Here is a 20,690-nt window from a genome sequence, read left to right on the forward strand (position 1 = left end):
CATTACAGCTGATACCACAGAGATGAGAAAATTATGAAGGTAAATGCCAACAAACTGGAAAAACTAGAAAGAATATATTCCTAAAATATGTGCCTTACCAAGACTGAACTCCCTAAAAATAGAAAACTTGAACAGACCAATAATAATTAGATTGAATCAATAATAAAAAAAACTCCCAACAAAAGCCCAGAATCAGATGACTTCATAGGTGAACTCTACCAAATATTTAAAGAAGAACCAATACCAATTCTTCTTGAACTTTTCCAAAAAATAGAAGAGGAAGAAACACTTGCAAACCATTTTATGAGGCTAGCATCACTCTGACACCAAACCCAGGCAGAGACACCACAACAGAAAACAAAACAAAACAAAAAACTACAGGCTAATATCTCTGCTGAACATAAATGCAAAAATGTCCAACAAGATATGAACAAAAACCTAATTCACAACACATTAAAAGGATCACATACCATAACCAAATGGGACTTATTCCTGGGATTCAGGGATAGTTCAACATATGCAAATCAATCAATGTTACAGACCACATTAACAGAATAAAAGATAAAAATCACATGATCATCTCAATAAATGCATTTATTGACATAAAAAGCATTTGTTACAACTCAGTATCCTTTCTCACACACTCACACACACACATACACACAAACACACACAACTCAACAAATCAGGAATAGAAAGAACTGAGCTCAACACAAGGAAGGCCATATATGAAAAGTCCATAGCTAGCTTGCACTCAATGGTGAAAAAGCACTCTCATTACTACTATTCAGCATGGCACTAAAAGTCCTAGCATAACAATCAGGGGAGGGAGAGAGGCTGGGAATAAAAGGCATTCAGGACACCTGCACCCCGATGTTTATAGCAGCAATGTCCACAATAGCCAAACTGTGCAAGGAGCCTTGGTGTCCATAAAAAAATGAATGGATAAAGAAGATGTGGTTTATGTATACAATGGAATATTACTCAGCCATTAGAAACGACAAATACCCACCATTTGCTTCGATGTGGATGGAACTAGAGGGCATTATACTGAGTGAAATAAGTCAATCAGAAAAGGACAAACATTATATGGTCTCATTCTTTTGGGGAATATAAAAATTAGTGAAAGGGAATAAAGGGAAAGGAGACAAAATGAGTGAAAATATCAGTATCAGTAAGGGTGACAAAACATGAGAGACACCTAACTGTGGGAAACGAACAAGGGGTAGTGGAAAGGGAGGTGGGGGGGTTTGGAGTGACTGGGTGATGGGCACTGAGGGGGGCACTTGGTGGGATGAGCACTGGGTGTTATGCTAAATGTTGACAAATTGAACTCCAATAAAAAAATTTTTTAAAAAATTGGGGAATATAAATAATAGTGAAAGGGAATAGAGGGGAAGGGAGAAGAAATGGGTAGGAAATATCAGAAAGGGAGACAGAACATGAGAGACTCCTAACTCTGGGAAACGAACTAGGGGTGGTGGAAGGGGAGGAGGGTGGGGGGTGGGCGTGACTGGGTGGCGGGCACTTAGGGGGGCACTTGATGGGATGAGCACTGGGTGTTATTCTGTATGTTAGCAAATTGAACACCAATAAAAAATAAATTTATTATTTTAAAAAAATTCCAAAGGAAAAAGCAAAATTATCTGTTTGCAAATGACATGCCATTATAATGTTATATATTTAAAAAACCCTAAAGACTTAAGAGAAATAAAAACCATTTTAACTAATAAATTCAGTAAATTTGAGGATACAAAGTCAATATACAAAAATCAGTTGCATCTCTCTCTCTTTATTGAGATCTAATGGACATGTAACATTTTCCTGGTATGCAACATAATGATTTGATATTGTATATATTGTGAAATGATCACCACAATAAGTCTAATGAACATTCATCATCACTCCACACAGTTACCAACTGGTTTTCTTGTGATGACAACTTTTAAGATCTACAGTCTTAGCAACTTTCAAATATACAATACAGTACTATTAACTACAGTCATCATGCTGTATATTATATTTCCAGTTCTTATTAATTTTATAACTGCAAGATTGTACCTTTCGAACACCTTCCCCCATTGTGCCCATCCCTTCCCACCCTCTACCTCTGGCAACCACCATTCTGTTCTCTGTGTCTGTGAGTTTGGTTTCTTTGATTGTTTTTCAATTTTATATATAAGAAGGTTCCTACAGTATTTCTCTTTCTCTGTTTTATTTCACTTAGCAATAACTCCCTCAAGGTCCATCCACACACTAGCAATGAATTATCCACAAAGGAAATTAATAGAACAATCTCATTTACAATAACACCAAAAAGAATAAAATATTTAGGAACAAACTTGACCAAAGAGGTAAAAGACCTATACACTGAAAATTACAAAACATTGATGAAGGAATGAAAGAAAATACCAATAAATGGAAAAACAGCCATGTTGAGGTTGGAAAAATTAACATTGTCAAAATGTCATACTACTCAAAGTGATCTGTTGATTCAGTGTAATCCTTATCAAAGTCCCAATGGAATATTACACAGAAACAGAAAAATAATCCTAAAATTCATGTGAAACCACAAAAAAACCAAAGTAGCCAAATCAATTTTAAGAAAAAAGAAAAAAATTAGGGGCATAACACTTCCTAATTTCAAAATACATTACAAAGCTACAGTATTCAAAACAATATGGTACTGGCATAAAAGCAGACATGTAGAGACCAGAAATAGATCCAGTCATAAATGGTCAATTAATCTTCAACAAAGGTGCCAAAATACAGTGTGAACAAAGGATATTCTTCAAATAAACAATGCAGAGGAAATGTGGTATCTACATGCAAAAGAATGAAACTAGACCTTATCTTACACCATACACAGAAATCAACTCAAAATGGATTGAAGACTTAAATGTAAGACCTAACATCATAAAACAGCTAGAAGAAGAAAAAAAAAAGCAACGAGTTTCTTGACATTGGTTTGGCAGTGATCTATTACATACGGCACCAAAAGCACAGGCTACAAGAGCACAAATAGGAAATAGGGATCACATCAAACTAAAAAGCTTATGCGCAGCAAAGGTAACCATCAACAAAATGAAAAGGCATCCTATGGAATGAGAGAAAATACTTGTAAATCATGTAACATGATAAAGGGATAATATTCGAAATATTTTAAGAACCCCTACAATCCAACAGCAAAGAAGAAGAAGAAGAAGAAGAAGAAGAAGAAGAAGAAGAAGAAGAAGAAAGAAGAAAGGAGGAAGAAGAAGAAGAAGAAGAAAAGGAAGAAGGAAGAAGGAAGAAAGAAGAAGAAGAAGAAGAAGAAGAAGAAGAAGAAGAAGAAGAAGAAGAAGAAAGAAGAAAGGAGGAAGAAGAAGAAGAAGAAGAAGAAGAAGAAGAAGAAGAAGAAGAAGAAGAAGAAGAAGAAGAAGAAGAAGAAGAAGAAGAAGAAGAAGAAGAAAGAGAAGAAGAAGAAGAAGAAGAAGAAGAAGAAGAAGAAGAAGAAGAAGAAGAAGAAGAAGAAGAAGAAGAAGAAGAAGAAGAAGAAGAAAGAAGAAGAATAGCCCAACTAAAATATGGGAAAAAAAACTGAGTAGACATATAGATAAAACATACAAGAAAACCTACAAAACGGCCAACAGGTAAATGAAAAGATACTCAACATCACTAATTATCAGGGAAATGCAAATCATAGCCATAAGGAGATAACACTTCATATCTATTAGGATGTAGATAAACAAAAAAAGTAGAGATAGTAAATGCTGATGAGTACCAAGTGCAAAGAGAACTCTGTGTACTGCTGGTGGGAACGTAAGCTGGTACAGCCACTATAGAAAACAGTATGGTAGTCTTACTACCATATGATCCCATGATACCACTTCTGGTTACACATCCATAGCAATTTAAATTAGAAACTGAAAGAGAGGGGTGCCTGGGTGGCTCAGTTGATTAATCATCTGCCTTTAGCTCAGGTCATGATCCCAGGGTTCTGGGATCAAGCCTGGAGACAGGCTCTCTGCCCAACGAGGAGACTGCTTCTCCCTCTGCCCTCCCCATGCTGGTTCTCTCTCTCTCTCTCTCTCTCTCTCTCTCTCTCTCTGATAAATGAATAGTGTCTTTAAAAAAAAGAATCTGAAAGAGAAATCTGCACCCCCATGTCCCCTCCATTATTATTCATAACAGCCAAGACATGGAAGCAACAAAAATGTTCATGATGGAAAAATGAATAAAGAAAATGTGGTGTATACATACAATGGAATATTACTGTCTTAAAAAGGAAGGAAATCCTGCCATTTTCAACAATATAAATGACACTGTAGGACATTATGCTAAGTGAAATAAGCCAAATACAGAGGAAAAATATATGATACCACTTAAATAAGGAATCTAAAATAGGCAAACTTATAGAAGCAGAGAATGGAACGGTGGTTGCCAGGGGCTGGGGTGTGGGGGTGGGGAAAGGAAACAGGGAGGTATTAATCAAATGGTACAAAATTCTAAGTTATACAAGATAATCGTGTCCTAGAGTTCCGCTGTATAGCACAAAGCTATAGTTAACAATACTGTATTGCGGACTTAAAAATGTGCTAAGATGCAGAACTTGTGTTAAGAGTTCTTATCACAAAAAATAATGATAATAATGAATAAAGAGGATAGCAGGAAACTTAGAGGTATGGATAAATTTATGAAATAGACTGTGGTGACAGTTTCACTTATTTCCAAACTCACCAAGTTGTTTATATTAAATATGTACAGCTTCTTGTATTTCAATAACATCTGTAAAGGGTTGTTTTTAAAACGGGCAAAAGACATGAACAGACATTTCACCAAAGTCAATATACAGATGCCAAGTAAGCACATTAAAAGATGCTCAACATCATTAGCTATCAAGGATGCAAATTCAAACCACAATGAGATATTGCTGCCTCCCTCCTATCATGGCTAAAATTAAAATTAGTGAAAACATCCTTGCTGACAAGGCTATTAAAAAATTGGATCCCTCATACATTGCTGGTAGGAATATAAAATGGTACAGGCACTCTGAAGAAGTTGTCAGATCTTCTAAAACTAAACACACAACTACAAAGTGACCCAGAAATCATGCTCTTATGCATTTATCCCAGAGGGATGAAAACATGTTTGCACAAAGACCTGTACTCGTATGTTTATAACAGCACTACTTGCAATAAACAAAAATGGGGAACAACTCAAATGTCCTTCAACAGATAACAGATAACAGATAACAGATAACAGATAAACCACCTTGGTTATATACATCCGTGAAATACTACTCGGTAATCAATAGAAACAAACTATCAACACACAGCAATCTGGGGGAGTCCCCAGGGCATTGCACTAAGTGAAAACAGTAACTCTGGAAGGTTACATACTGTGTGGTTTCATTTCTTTAGCATTTTTGAAATGAAACATTTTATAAATGGAGAACAGATTAGTGGTTGTTGAGGTTTAGTGACTAAGGGTCTGGGGATAGGGAGGTGGCTCTGATTATAAAGGGGAAGCATGAGGGGTGCCTGGGTGGCTCAGCTGGTTAGGTTAAGCATCTGCCTTCGGCTCAGGTCATGATCCTGGGGTCCTGGGATCAAGCCCCAGGTTGGGCTCCCTGCTCAGTGGGAAGTCTGCTTCTCCCCTTGCCTCTGCTCCACCCCCTGCTAGTTCTCTCTTTCTCTCTCTTGAGCAATAATTTTTTTTAATGGGGGGAACCTGAGAGATTCCTGTGATGGAAGAGTTCAGTATCTTCACTGCAGTGCGGGATAGACAAACCTACACACACACACACACACACACACACACACACGCTAAAATGAAAACAACTAAAACCAAAGGGATCTGTAGAAGATTGGGGGATTGTGCCATTGTCAATAAACTTGTGATATTACATTAGTTTGACAAAATATTACCATTAGGGAGACTGGGCACAGAATACACAAGATCTCCGCGTATTATTTCTTCAAGCTGCATGTGAATCTTCAATTATCTCAGGAAAAATTTCAATTAAAAATGTGTGTGACTGCAAATGGTGCAGTCATCCCAAGTAATATTCTATAATCAATAACCATCCTTCATAAAAGGAACAAGTGAGAATTTACAGATGATTAGAAGCTTTTTATCTGCATCTCTTGGTGAGGTGGTGGGAGGGGGAATTTCAAAAATTAAGAATTTTAGACAACATATCTAATCAATCATAATGCCATTATTTATGAAGACTATTGGGACTGTGGTACATTGTCTAAAGTTCTGGAAAACAGATATGGAAATACAGTATCCAAGACTGAGAAAGTAATCACTAACTATACCCTGAATTTAAAACTATTTGAGGAGGCAGTATGGCCAACTGAGGCTAGTGTGGACTTTAGTTTTATAGACGTGAGGTCAAACTTCATTTCTGTTACCTGCTGATTATAAAAACCTCATATTCATCTCTACCAAAATGGGATCAAATCCTTGCAAGGTTGCTATAAGTGATATCTTTATCCATAAAGCTCCTAGCACATTCTCTGACACATTATAAATGAATCCTTTAAATCAATAGTAAAAATGAAGGTATGCTTTTTAAAATTTAGTGTATTTTCAGTCTTCTTTACATTAAATACATCAAAAAAAACATGTGATACCCCTGAAGGCTGTTAGTCTAGTATTCCCAAAACCCTTCCCTAGCTTTTTTCTGGTGGTCCCAGTCTCCCTATGCATAGCAATAAACAAGAAAGATAGCCTAGTCCAGTAAATTCTCATCCTCCAAACGTAGAAAATTTGGACTACTTGACACAAGTGGTCCTTTCAATTTCTGTCTCAGGACTTTAAATCACAAGGATGGTTGTTGTCACATGATGGCGGCTCACTAGAGAGTAGAAGCCATGACATCCAACTGCTGTGATCTTTGGAGATGTAGAGAATCAAGCCATGACTTACCATGGCCCCTAGAGATGTTTAGGATTTTGTGCTTCCTGGAGTCTTATTGTCAATCTCTCCCTTCAAATGCTGAGTGATCCCAATATCCTTCCAACAAATCGTACATCTTGACTAACTTAGTGATTACCTCTGTGGCTTGCAACAAATTTACAAATGGATAGCCTTCCAAAGTCACCTAGAAACCATTTCCCATTTGTTGTGCCTTCCAATCCCCTCGGGAACCTGGATTCCCAGCTGCCAATGCACCCTCGTAGGGTTCGTCTCAAGTATAACTCCATGGATAGCAACACCTTGTAACCATTGTCTTGTGGCGCCACTCCCTAAAATCAATGTAATTGCCAATTAAACAAGCTTGATGCTGACATAATGTGAGCTAATTAGTAAGTGCCAGAGCTCATTCCAATTATTAACCTTTATGGTTGTCATTTATAAAGATGAGGGTGCAACCATGGATTTTTTGCATGAATGACTGTGCTTCTCATTCTGAACCAGCCATAAGGACAACAGATAGCAGGGAAAGGTGCTATGCGGAGGGAAAATTCCCCCAGAAGAATTTGTCACGCACCTTCCAGAAGTAAAGATGGCCATGACATCTCTTAGGTTGGCAGTTATATCAGAATCAATTGGGGAACACCTTCAAACGATAAGCAACTAGATCTTGACCCCAGAAACTGGCTCAATAGGTTTGGAATAAGGCCCAGGAATCTGGCTTAGCTTATATTTCCCAGGTGATTCTCATGATCCACCAAAACTGAAAATTATTTAGACAAATATCCAAGAAACCCATTCCTAGTCCCTTGGCTGTAGACCTTTTATGAAATATGAATGGTAGCTGAGCTATAAAGACCAGGAAAAGGTGCTTAGTAATGTAACAGCAAGAGCAGGGAGCCACTGAGATTGGAGAGACTTGGATTTGGGTCCCAGGTTTGAAATCACCGAGCACCAACCCGTTCAGTATCTTAGTTCATCCATTCATAAAATGGAATATTCGATGCACAGGCTTCATATTCCTCCCAGAGATATGAGGTGTACCAGGCCTGCATGTGGGCAATGACTACAAATATTATACCAGTTTAAGAGATAAGTACCACTGAAAAGGAGAGCCTTTAAAAGATAAATTCTATGCATTGCATTTTAAGACTTGACTTTAGCTTTAACTTGGGCACAAAGCATTTGGAAGCAACGGCAAAATGTGAAATGCTTCCTTTGTAAGTTCAGCAATTCCTGAAAAGAAACCTCACAGATGTGCAAGAGAAAAGAAGAGATCTTTTCGCCAGTTTATTGCTTCCGAAATAATATCTAGGGCTGTGGTCTTTGTGTGGAAGCTGCCAAAAGCCTCCTAAAGACATTTACAGTGTATGTCCAATAAAGCAATTGACTGCCAAATGATAAGAAAGTAACTACGAAGCTTGACTAGCTTATCTTTATAGGCATTATATATATATATATATATATATATATATAGGAATGGGGTATGTAAAAATCTACTCTCTTATAAACTTGGAAAACATAGGCTCTGTATGAATTGAAAATTCCCTCCCCTCCTTTTTTTTTTGGCTTCAAACCAAATTCCAAGGGCCCACCTATCATAGTTTTACACACGTGGACATCTGGCAGGGAAATAAATTAAGGCTTACCTTAGAGAGTAGGGAAATGCATCCATTTATAAATGTTATTTTAGAAGGGACTGTCTGATCCTGTTTACTTATTAACTTCATTAGAAGGCTAATGAATCTACTGCTGAGAAAATGAGAGGGAGCTCAGGCTGGGGAAAGGGATGGGCAGGATTTCACACCCCTTCTCCAAATGGTGAGGTTATTTATGATTGCGATAAAATGGCACTCCATTTGGATGAAAGCGAAAACAACATAAAATAACAATCAACAGACGCGATCCATACAAACGTGTTACATTCTCCCAGCCACTGGACAAAAATCAAGATTTATACATGTCTGGGTCCTGCCTTGTGGAAGAAAAAAAGAGTAGGTCATAAAAAGAACTCCTCCTTCTCATAATAAATAGGAAAACAATAAATCTGTAATCCAGACCCTTTTCCAGCGTTCTCATTTCTCAATTCTCTAACAAAGGAAGATGTTTGAGGGATCAATATTTAAGCCAAACCCCTTTCTCATTCTGTTTTTTGAAACAAACTTTCATAGCTTTAATGATGCTCCCTTTGTTTAATGAATTCAAATTAAGTAGTTTGGAGAGGTGCTCTAGCTAATCCCTGCCAACTGGCCACTGTCCATCAGTGAATAGCACGTTAGCAAAGTTGTGTCTGTGTTGTTGACACTACCTGATTTTTGAAGGAAGGTGGCTGTGCTCAGGAGTGGGGCTGTTATCTGCTGTGCATCATAAATCCCAATGTGGTGTGTTTCTTGTTTGATTTCCCAGATTGGAAGAATCAGTGGACTTGGGAGTTAAAAGAGACTTGAGAAGTCATTGTATCTCACAGTTCTATTTATAATGAAGCAGAAGGATGGCAAGAGTTATCCAATTTACCAGTAACTGAGATGCACCCAGAGCCCAAGCTTCCTCTGAGTTCCCTGGTCCCCGGTCCTATCTGACGATAAGAAACCACTAAGGCGCTCTGAAAATTATAGATCCCATGTAATCCCCAGCCTTACTAACTTAGAATCTCTTGGGTAGGGACCAGGAATCCAGACTCTTAACACCTTCCACAAGTAATTCTGAGGATGTGCGAAGTTTGAGGCATACACACGATCCTACCTTTGTTGATTACTTAGGAGATAACAAAACTCTTCAACAGGTTCAGATTCCCCTATGGTTACATTAGAAAGAAAATAACCAGCAACAGATGAGTTAACTGGACACTATGTTATAGGAACTTAAAACAAATTGTGCTTTCTATCCTGTAGCCCAAAATCATCATTATCAGCATCTGATGTAAAAAAAATAAAAATAAAAAAAAACAAGAACTATATTAACCTTCCCCTTTTGCCAAGCACAGATGAGTATCCAAAGGAAAAGACTCCAGAGTATTCCCTCAATAGAAGTGCATCGTGTCCAGGGGTGCCTGGGTGGCTCAGTCAGTTAAGTGTCTGCCCTCAGCTCAGGTCATGATCCCAGGATCCTGGGATGGAGCCCCATGTTGACTCCCTGCTCAGCCAGAAGGGAAGACTCCCTGCTTCTCCTTCTGCCCCTCCCCCAACTCATGCATGCATGCATTCATGGGTGCACTCTCTCTCAAATAAATAAAATCTGAAAAAAAAAAGAAGTGTATCCTGTCCAGGTATTATGCACTTATGATTCTAAATGTGTTCTGCACCCTGGCCTCCTAAAGACATCAGCACCACACTCATGTAGAGTCTGGTAGAAGCTGCTGTGCTAGGAGGAGGTGGACCTATGAACAAATGAAAAGACCATATAAACTAATGACTAGATTGCAGGCATTCTGCATTCCATGTGCCATCTCACCGACTTCCCACAAAGCTCCCTTACTGTCATCCCATTACATCGGTGAGTAAATGAGGCTTAGAGAAATTAAAACATTGCTCAAAGTGGTGCAGCTAATAAGCATTAGAGCTGGGATGCACATTTAGGCAATATGAATTTGAACCCGCTCCTGTAACTACTACCCATGTTCAATCCCACCTATTACCAGCTGTTTCTGAGAACCATGGGAAACACTCACATGTGATTTTTTTTAAGATTTTATTTATTTATGCATGAGAGACATAGAGAGGCAGAGACACAAGCAGAGGGAGACACAGGCTCCATGCAGGGACCCTGACGCGGGACTCAATCCCAGGTCTCCAGGATCCCACCCTGGGCCGAAGGCAGTGCTAAACCACTGAGCCACCCGGGCTGCCCTCGTATATGAAATAGTCTTTTCTCTTAGCAGTTTCACACCATAACAGAGAAATAAGACATTTTATTTTAACCAGCAAACAAAAATTAGGTGCCATATTGATCACTTCTCTAAGTCCTTCCTAGAAATGTTTTCATCCTTTATAGAATGAGGTGGGTGACAATCATAAAATATGTAAGTATTTCTATAGCAGGGCCACTCATTGCAGAGTGCGCTGTATTTTGTATATACATATTATTCTTGCATATGCCTAATGTTGTTTCCTAGTATATTAATCTTACCTCTCAAGCAAATGAAACATTCCTTGAGGATAACAAGCATGACATAATTATCCTGCAATCCCCAGCAATGAGCACAGGGCTGCTTATATAATTGATGCTCAATTAATATCTGTTCAATTGAATGCTCTGTGACCCATTCAGGAGCTTTCACCAGATTTATTACTCCTGAAAGCAAATAGAAGGAGGACCCAGTTCTAAAGAGAGGATTTCACAGCCTGTATCATCAGCCCAGCCTTCGGGACTTCACATATGAAGAACCTAGCGAATAGGATGGAAAGTTTTTAATTAACAGCCTAACAAAAAAATGTCATTCCAATCTACAGTTTTGTTTCCATTAATTCACTCAGATTCAGCAGGAATTCCACTAAGGAATTGGGGTGAACAGCTGTAGAGGGAGGGAAACACATAAATAAATCATGAGTGTCATTAAAGTTTGTAAACTAATAACTTGTGGGAAGTCTTAGCAATTATTATCAGGGCTTTCTTGGCAAACAAAAAATTAATAAATCCAAAGGTCTCTATTTTCTATTAAAAAAAAAAAACAGCATCCCCCAGAAAGGTCACTGACAGAACAATTAGAGGAGGAAATAAATGGTCCAGTCAACAGCTTGCAGACCAGATGAAAAGTCACAGGATTCCCCAGTGGCGGGTGAATGAGATGACTCAATACAAGGAAAGTGACAGGCTGGGGCAGGCTGATGGTGTGATTGATCTGGGGCCACTGGTGCTTTGGTTTAGATCTCCAGGCCTACTTTAGTGCAGCCTAAGGGCTAGGTGTTGTAGATCCAGAAACAAGAAAGGCACAGGGGACCGGGGCCAGGCTCTGGAGAGTCTCACAGGCTGGAGATAAATCACAACACAGTGTAAGTGACGCTAGTCATGAGCAGAGGAGGGGCACCACACTTGAGGAGGAGAGGCAGGGAGGCTGCCCAGGAGGCTGTGCATGGGAAGTGGTAAGCTTCAAAAACACCTTAACCAAGAAACTGTTCATCAGCTCTGGGGCCCCAGGAGAAATGGCTGAGCAGCTTAGTTGATTTTCTTTTCTTTTTTTTTTTATTTAAAGATTTTATTTATTTGAGAGAGAGAGAAAGCAGGGGGCGGGGAGAGCAGAGGAACAAGCAGACTCAGCACTACGTGCAGAGCCTGAGGCAGGGCTCGATCTCACGACCCTGAGATCATGACCTGAGCCAAAATCCAGAGTCAGACGCTCAATGGACTGAGCCACGTGGGCACCCCAGGCTGATTGCTTTTCTAAGAGCACAGTGTGGCAGGTAGAGGAGCTAGCATAGAGAAGCAGCTCAACAGCCAGGTTACGCGATGATGACCAATTCTCCCTCAGTGTTTTCCATGGGAAGGTACTATGTGCCAGGCACTTTCCCAGGCAACTTACACATTTCATTTCATGCAAAACATCATACCCATGCCAAGAGGTGGGAACCAGGATAGTCCTCATTGTACAGTAAGAAACGGAGGGAGAGAGAGGTGAAGAAACTTATCCACAGTCACTCAGTGGCTAAGAGGAGGAGCATGGACTTGAACATCGGCCATCAGTCCCAGAGCTTCCATTCTTAGTTACTTCGATGAGGAGGAAACTGATTGACAAGCAGCCTCCTGCTTTTAATGCATCTCTCCTCCTTGGGTCAGACGTCTATAAAATCTAGCAGTGCTAGGTGCCAGCATTACTCCTCACTGATGGGAAGCCTCCAGATTTGACATATTATGGACTGGAAATGCCCTGAAAGTGAAGCCCTGGGTCCTTTAAAAAATGTCAGTCCCCAACCTCATTAGTCTAGGAGCTTGAATCCTATACGGAAAATGTCCACTGACTAAGGGATACCAACAGACAGTTGCTGTGCTAATAACCAGCTTACATGGCCATCCCTGTGGTGGAAGAGAAAAAAAAAAAAATGACCCCCTGTCAGTATAACAGCACCTAGGAGTTTTAGAAAGAATGTCACAGGAGCACAAGATACTGCCACCGTATTGAATGCTTTTAAACAGTCTTTTGTCTATTTAGAAGTAGATAGCCTCTGAATTATTAATCCAGTGAGGTGAATAATTATATCACACTGTAACCTGGCAGGGAGTGTCATCTTGTCATGACAGCTGCTGCTCCAGGCTCCTCTGTTGTACAGAAAATTGAAGAAGAATCCCCAAATTCAATTTCAACTTGGTTAAGCATGTTGGCCCAAATCATGAAACTGAAAGGGTGTGTGTTTAATTTAGTTTCTTTCCTCTGCACACTGTATTAGTAAGGAAGATCACAGTGCTCTAGGCTCTCACTGCAAAATACATCCTCATTATCAGGACAGAAAAGAGGATGGGAAATACAGATCTTTAGGGGAGGAGTAGGGAAGACAATGAAAGGTTAGAAGAAACTCTGTGAGGCCCCAGCACCCTGGAAAATTGCCCTGGAGTTTAGAAGCAGCCCTTTTTCTCAGTCCAGCTCTACCAAGGGTTTGCTCAGCAGGGTTTTATCAGACCTGTGGACCCCTAGAAACACAGAACAAAAATATATTTATATATAACATCTACCCAGAGGGAAAGCCTACATTATTCACCAGCATTTCAAATCCCAGTAAGGTCATACCATATGAATCTATCATTCTGTAAACTACACTCTGCATTACCCTCTTTGGTTTGGCCCCTTCTGTGAACATGATGAGACCCCAAACCCTCCCTCCCTGGTCTAAGACCAGCTGCTCTCTCTGCCTCTTGTTTGGCTCCCTTCTCTCCTGCAGCCCAGCCTTACCTGGCCATCCCCCTCTGCTAGAGACATTTCTTCAGTTCTCATTTGCCAAATCATATCCCACTCACCAGTACAAACCCAGCTCAGAGAATCATATCTACAAAAGAACATCCTTGTGTTGCTAGAAACTGATATTTCAATTCCCTCCAATCAGCACAAGGAACAACCATCTAAATCACTCTTCCCCCCTCCCTAATCCCCAGTAGATCTCTACTCATTCATCCATAATACAGAATACATTCTCTTGGTGCCCTATAATTTACACCACATGGATCCTAGCATCAGTGGATCCTTATAAACAAAGCCAATAATGGAATGAACACTATACAAATACAGAAGGTTATAGTAGTCATTAGTCATTATAACTAAGTGAACACTTTCTACATATGAGTCACTGTCTTAAGGGTTTGTCCATTTATTATTTCATTTAGTCCTTGCAATCCACCCATTAATTCATTCGCCGAGCAAGTATTAAGTATCTTCTGTGTCCCAGATACTGTTCTAAGTGCTGAGAGTACAGCCCTGAATTAAATTAAAACCCAAAACCAAAAAAACTCTCTTCACATGCTTAGATGTTAGAGGGTGTAGGCAGACGATACATCAATTAATAAGTAAAATATTTAGCAGGCCAGATGGTGGTAAGTTACCAAGGAGGAAAATGCAAGTTGAGTAATGGAATGTGAAGTCCTAGGGAAAGGCCTCCCTGATTAGGGGAACAGAGAGGGTAAGGAAGTGAGGCACTGCCCACCCCGCAGAGAGGAGTGGGAAGGGCCAAGGGTAAGGGCTGTCGTGGGGAGAAGGAGATGTGTCTCAGAAACAGCAAGGACAATGTGGTGGAGCAAAGGAAGGTTCTGTACTATCTCCAACTTACATCTGGGGAAAGACAAATGGGTTGAATGGTAACCACCCAAAAAAAAAATACATTCAACATCCTCATCCCCAGGACCTATAATCGATCTTATTTCAAAACAGGATCTTTGCCAGGGGCGCCTGAGTGGCTCAGTTAGTTAAGCGGCTGCCTTTGGCTCAAGTCATGATCTCAGGGTCCTGGGATTGAGCTCCACATAGGGCTTCCCTGCTTGACAGGGAGACTGCTCTCGCTCTTTCTCTGCCCCTCCCCTTGCTTGTATGATCTTGCTCACTCACTCCCTCTCCCTCTCTCTCATTCTCAAATAAATAAATAAAATCTTTAAAAAGAAAAAAAGATCTTACAGATGTAATTAAGGGTCTCAAGATGAGATCAACCTGGATGATCCTAGGGGCCTAACTCCAATGGCAAGTGTCCTTCTAACAGACAGGAGAGAAGACACCAGCATAGAGGACAGGGCCATGGGAGCAGACTGATGGACGTGGAAAGGGAATGTCAGTAGCCCCTGAGGCTGGAAGAGGCAAGGATTCTTCCCAGGGCCTCCAGAGGGAGTGTGGCCCTAAAGACACCTTGATTTCAAACTTCTAGTTTCCAGACCTGAGAGAGAACACATTTCTGCTGCTTTCAGCCACCTAGTCCTTGGTACCTTGCTACAGCAGCCCCAGGAAACTGATACAGAGAGGTTATGTAACGTTCCTGAAGTTACAGAGCTCTTTGGGTGGGTGAGGTGGGACCTGAATCCTGGCACGTAGACATCAGGGGGCCCTCAGGACCACTCAGCAGTCTACAGCCTCTGCTACACTCCAGTGAATATACTGGCTTTCATGAGCAAGGACCCACACTTCATCACTTAAGGCCTTGAGGAGCAAGCACCTGGCTTTGACTCCGTGCCTTCGCCTGGCCCATCCCTAGAACTAGCCAACCTTTCTTGAATTGTGGGCTTCCAGGTAGAGCTCTTTCCCATTGCAAAGACAGGATTTTCTGGATTGTCCCACTATTTGTCCCCAGAACGTAGCATGGCAGTCAGGCTTAAGGTATCAGCATAGTATCATTGGGCCTGGACCATCCCCCTCCCAGAAACCTGAGGAAGGTTTCTAAGGCTCTAATTCCCCGGGAGTCCCGTGTGAGTGGAAATAGGCATGGTCTCATCTATTAGACAAACCCTGGTTACTTATATCTCTGCCAATTTTCACTGAGCAGCAAAATTAGGTTTTAGACATCCTGTGCAAATGGAGGCAGGTCTGAGTCGATACGAGCAATTAACCCTAAATATTTAATAGATGCTCTGACTGCTTCCCCTTCCTAGGAAACAGACCCTGGCTAGTCCTCTGCAAACAAACAGGTTAAATGAAGAAGCAGCAAGGCACACAGATAGCCACACCCCAGCCCTGTCTGGTTCCAAGACCCCAGGAAACCCTCAGGACAGGGCTCTGGGGATGATGATGCAACCAAGTGAATGGCCTTTGGGAACAGTGTCCTCCCCAGGGTTTACAAATGACTAAGCAAATGGGAGGGACGCACAGCCCTCCCAGAGTGTGAAGTGCCAACTCACAGTGACAGATGCAACTTGCTGTTGCCTTGTGAGACTGCTGGCACTGCGTGTGTGTGTGTGTGTGTGTGTGTGTGTTCATGTATTTGTGCCTGTGTAGTGTACAAAAAGGCGAGGGCACCAGTGCTTCCTGTCCAGAGAAATTCCTCAGGTCATGGTTCATTCAAGCTCTCTCTGACCGAACCCACCCACATCCTTCTCCCTGTCCCCTATGACCAGCATGCCATCAGAGCGGACTTATCCAGAAGACACAATGGACACAGGGCTTAGGGCTTACAGTACTTTGAAGAATCCACAAAAACATTTTCTTTTTTTTTAATTTAAATTCAATTTAGTTAACATACAGTGTATGATTAGCTTCAGGGGTAGAATTTAGTGATTTGTCAGTTGCATATAACGCCCAGTGCTCATTAGAACAAGTGCGCTCCTTAATGCCCATCACCCAGTTACCCCATCTCCCCATCCCCTCCCTCCCCACCAGCCACCCTCAGTTTTTTTCCTAGATTTAAGAGTCTCTCTCTCTTTATCTTATTTTTCCTTCCCTTCCCCTACGTTCATCTGTTTTGTTTCCTAAATCCCACATATGAGTGAAATCATATGGTATTGGCCTTTCTCTGACTCACTTATTTCGCTTAGCATAATACCCTCTAGTTCCACCCACATCATTGCAAATGGCAAGATTTCGATGAACTTTTAGGCTGAAAAATGTTTTCATATACTATACCAATACATTTATCTTTATACCAATGCTGGTGTAAAATATACATTTCTCTCTATATTAAAATATATGTATTTCCAATATACATGTTAATATATATTATATAGTAAACATTTATTATATAAACACATTACATATATAGTAAATATTTATTAAATGCATACATCAAATTTATTAAAATACATATATATTAAGGAGCCCACGAAGGTCACTATGTGGACCTGATCCCCACATGTGTCTATTCCCTCAAATACAGCTAAGAACCACAGCATCTCATAGACGCAAAGGAACAGAAACGGTCCGTGGGCCAAGACACACCCAAGGCCAGACTCCCCCCTCTCCTCCCCAGCAGGCTCTACTTGCTCTGGGCAGGCTCAGCTGATCTCTCTCTAACCAGACATTTGTTTGTCAAGCAGAAGGAGACACGGCAGGAACGCAAAAGCAACAATGGTGCCAAGCAGAAGGTGTCGCAGGCTGCAAACGTGCTAGGGGAATTCACAGGTGGGGCCATCCATTCCACCCCGGGCATTAAAGAGGCCTTCCACGAGGAGGACTGTGTTCTGTCTCTTCCAGAACGTGCTTCCCAACCATGAGGCTGGCATTCTTCGAGTGAGCCGGGCCAGAGCAGCTTGTCAAGAACCTCTAATCCACTTACCTCCACAGCGAGCTCTCCGTCACGCTCCCCAGATTGAAGTCATACAGCTTCGTCAGGATAAGTATAACCTGCCATGGGGATGGGGAGGAGGGCAGAAGAGAGGAACAAAAGGGGAGAAAAAAGGAAGCTTACTTTAGTTTGGGTAACAATATACAGTGCATGTCAAATCACCCAGAGGAGGGCTTAGTATTTATCTGTTGAGTGGAGGGGTATTATAGGATCAAGCAAGAAAAAACAATTATTAATTTAATGCATCCCCGTAACTGGTAGCATTTATTTTAATCCCGATGATGCTTTGCATTTGAAATAAAACATGCCAACAGGAATTAACTGGGTATCGACAGTTGTTTCTCTACATCTGTCCCTCTTCAAGGCGACATACCGGCCGGCTGGCTCTGATCACTCATACAGCCACCCAGGGATCAGAGGATGTGCTTGCTTTTGATCTAAGGATGACTCTGACTTTACAGACTTAGACCTAAATGGGTAAGAAGGAACTGGGTCTAATTCTATCCATTTACAGAGAGGTTCAAAGAGATGTTGTGTTTCTATCACTAAGGTCTCAGCAGCCCCATATACTGGAATGGCAGGCAGGCCCAGTCCCCAACATCCTCTAACACCATCTGCCATCTACCATTTGGCATCTGTCCTCATCATGGAGTAAACAGGTCTTTGGACTCCACTGGACTCCAGGACCACTTTCCTGACTCAGGTAAAATTAAGAAACCTGGAGGAAGCTATACAGGAAAGAGAGCTGGACTTTCTGTAATAGGGTTAGCAGTTTCCCAAAATGGTCTTGGGCTGGTCAGTCTGGTCCTATGCCTTTAAACTTCTCCAGCTGGGGACCTGGATATCAGATGTCTCCCTGCCTGCCCCTCATGTGTGTGGGCAGTGGCTTAGGCACAATTCCAAATCTACAAGGATGTCAAGCATGTGCACCTGAATCGATTTTAATCAAAACGCAGGTGCCTAATATACAGCGCCTGCCTGCACACGTGATAATCCAGTTACACATAATTGTGTTTATCTAAATTTAATGCACAACTCATTTCACTTTTCTCGGCTCCTTCCCATTCCACAATTTAACTTCCTCCAGTTCATTTACACAGCAGCCATTAAACTCTTTCCAAGATAATGAATTTCTGCTACCAAGATGGGACTTTCCCATTCTAGGTATCTATTTAAGATTAAAGAAAAATAATCAGCCATTATATTGAACATTTTTATGGCGTTTAACTGACAACAGAACACTCACTTTGGGATTTATTCTCAACCAGCGCCCCATGGGGTCAGTCAGCACCATTTCCATTCCTTTTATGTAAGCTAAGAAAAAATTAGAGGCAAGGATGTGACCCATTATAGATCAGAGAGAGTCGATGGCAAAGTTGGTTTGGGATGTTCAACTTCTCTGCAGGGCCATGACTGAAGGGCTCTTCTAAGAGTACATTCTTTGATGGAGAGTTACCTGTCCTTTTGACATTACGCAACAGCAAGGAGCGTGTATCCGTGCAGAGAATGCTTCCCCTAGTTACTCAGTGGTCCTTGCATCTCCCATCCACAGAGAATTTCCTCATTTGTACAATTCAGGGACTCATGAAAGCAAAGGACTTCTCCCCACTCTCCCCAACCAAATGCCTAGGAACGCAACAATAATTCTTGTTTGCTGGATTAACACACACACGCACACACACACAACAGAACTCGTATCCCCTTCATTTTACCTTCTTTCATATACAAAGGCATTCTCACAGTCACTATGTAAAAACCTGGGTTGGCTATATGTTGGCCAACTCAAACTCTGGACAAACTAAAAACTGTGCTCTTCTAGAAATAGGTCAGGACACCCATCCAGAAGAGCTCTGCAGGAGCAAATCAGGCCATTTCATTTCTCCCAATATCAAGCCTTCAGGGACATCAAATAGTCTCCAAAAAGTACAAAGTCCACATAGAAGAAAGAGGTGTAGGGGGTAACCAAGAGAGTTTCTAACAAACAAACTGGGTCTGGAAAGCCCTGGAAAGAACTATTTTCATTCTACAGTCTCCTTACACAGAGTTTAGATCCTCTTCTTTCCTCCCTCCATGTTCTCTGTCCTTAATATGTTTCTTGTATACCTAGTCTCATGTTGGTGTCTGCTTCTTGGGGAACTCAGACAGACAAATCCTTCCATACCTCTATGACTATTATTTCTGCCTTCATGGTAGATACTTTCCAATTCTGCCTCTTGAGCATGCACTTCTTGGTTAGAAATCTTTGCTGGTTCCCTCTGCCTAAGGACTCCAGACTCCTTAGCCTGGTATACCAGGCACTACACATAACACATGCACATGCACACACTTAGACACATGCTCCTCCAACCACTTCTCCACAGTTCTCAAGATGCTGTTTCTGCTTTAACAATCCAAGTTTCTCAGGATGCTGCAAATAAACCAGACCTGATCTCCCATCTCTGATTGCACTCTTTCATGCTGTATAATGTCACCTATTCTTCAGCCTTTTATTACCACCTGCACAATGTGCCTGCCTATTTTTAAAGAAATAACTTGAAGCCCACCTTCTCCAGGCACTCTCCCAGGACCTACCCAGACATCAAAGTCCTCTCTCTTCTGAAGTCCTATTGCATTTAAAATGGAATTACACAACTTGGCACTTAGTCAAACACCATCCTGATACCTTCTGGATGTCACAGGATTTGCCTTCTCAACTAGATTGAGGTAGGGGCTGTGTTTTGTATTTCTGTCTCCCTAGCAGGTAAGCTCAACATGTCAAAGATTCCTAAAAATAATCATTTTGGGGTCAATGAAGGATAATGGTGTTTTAGTGGTAAGTCATAGTCTTCAGATGGGGATGACATTAATATAGTCTACTTCCCTCGTTTACAGATAAGGGACCTGATACTCAGAGAAAGGAAGGGACTCAAGTTAAAGTCTCAATAACATGTGACCTTGACCAAGAGCCCGGAGCACTGCTCTTCCACTCTATGAGTAGAGCTGGGGCTTAACAGTCACTGAAAAGCCTTGTAAATGCAGATGCTCTGGCACAACTTCCAGCAGCTTTGACTTGGTGAGTTCTGGGTAGGGTCCCGTAATCTCCCTGCGGTAACTGGAGAACCACACTTGAGA

The 20,690-nt window shown here is 41.2% G+C and overlaps 1 protein-coding gene across 1 annotated transcript in view; it reads right to left on the bottom strand.

Moving 5' to 3' along the window:
* The window catches only part of SORCS3 (sortilin related VPS10 domain containing receptor 3), a 587,544-nt gene that overhangs the window by 398,524 nt on the left and 168,330 nt on the right, over nucleotides 1-20,690 (bottom strand). The window contains exon 2 of the mRNA XM_041738191.1: nucleotides 17,571-17,638. Coding sequence (XP_041594125.1) covers nucleotides 17,571-17,638 — 68 coding nt within the window. The remainder of the gene's footprint in view (nucleotides 1-17,570; nucleotides 17,639-20,690) is intronic.

The sequence above is a fragment of the Vulpes lagopus genome, chromosome 2 (assembly GCF_018345385.1).
Source record: "Vulpes lagopus strain Blue_001 chromosome 2, ASM1834538v1, whole genome shotgun sequence".
Taxonomy (NCBI): Eukaryota; Metazoa; Chordata; class Mammalia; order Carnivora; family Canidae; genus Vulpes; species Vulpes lagopus.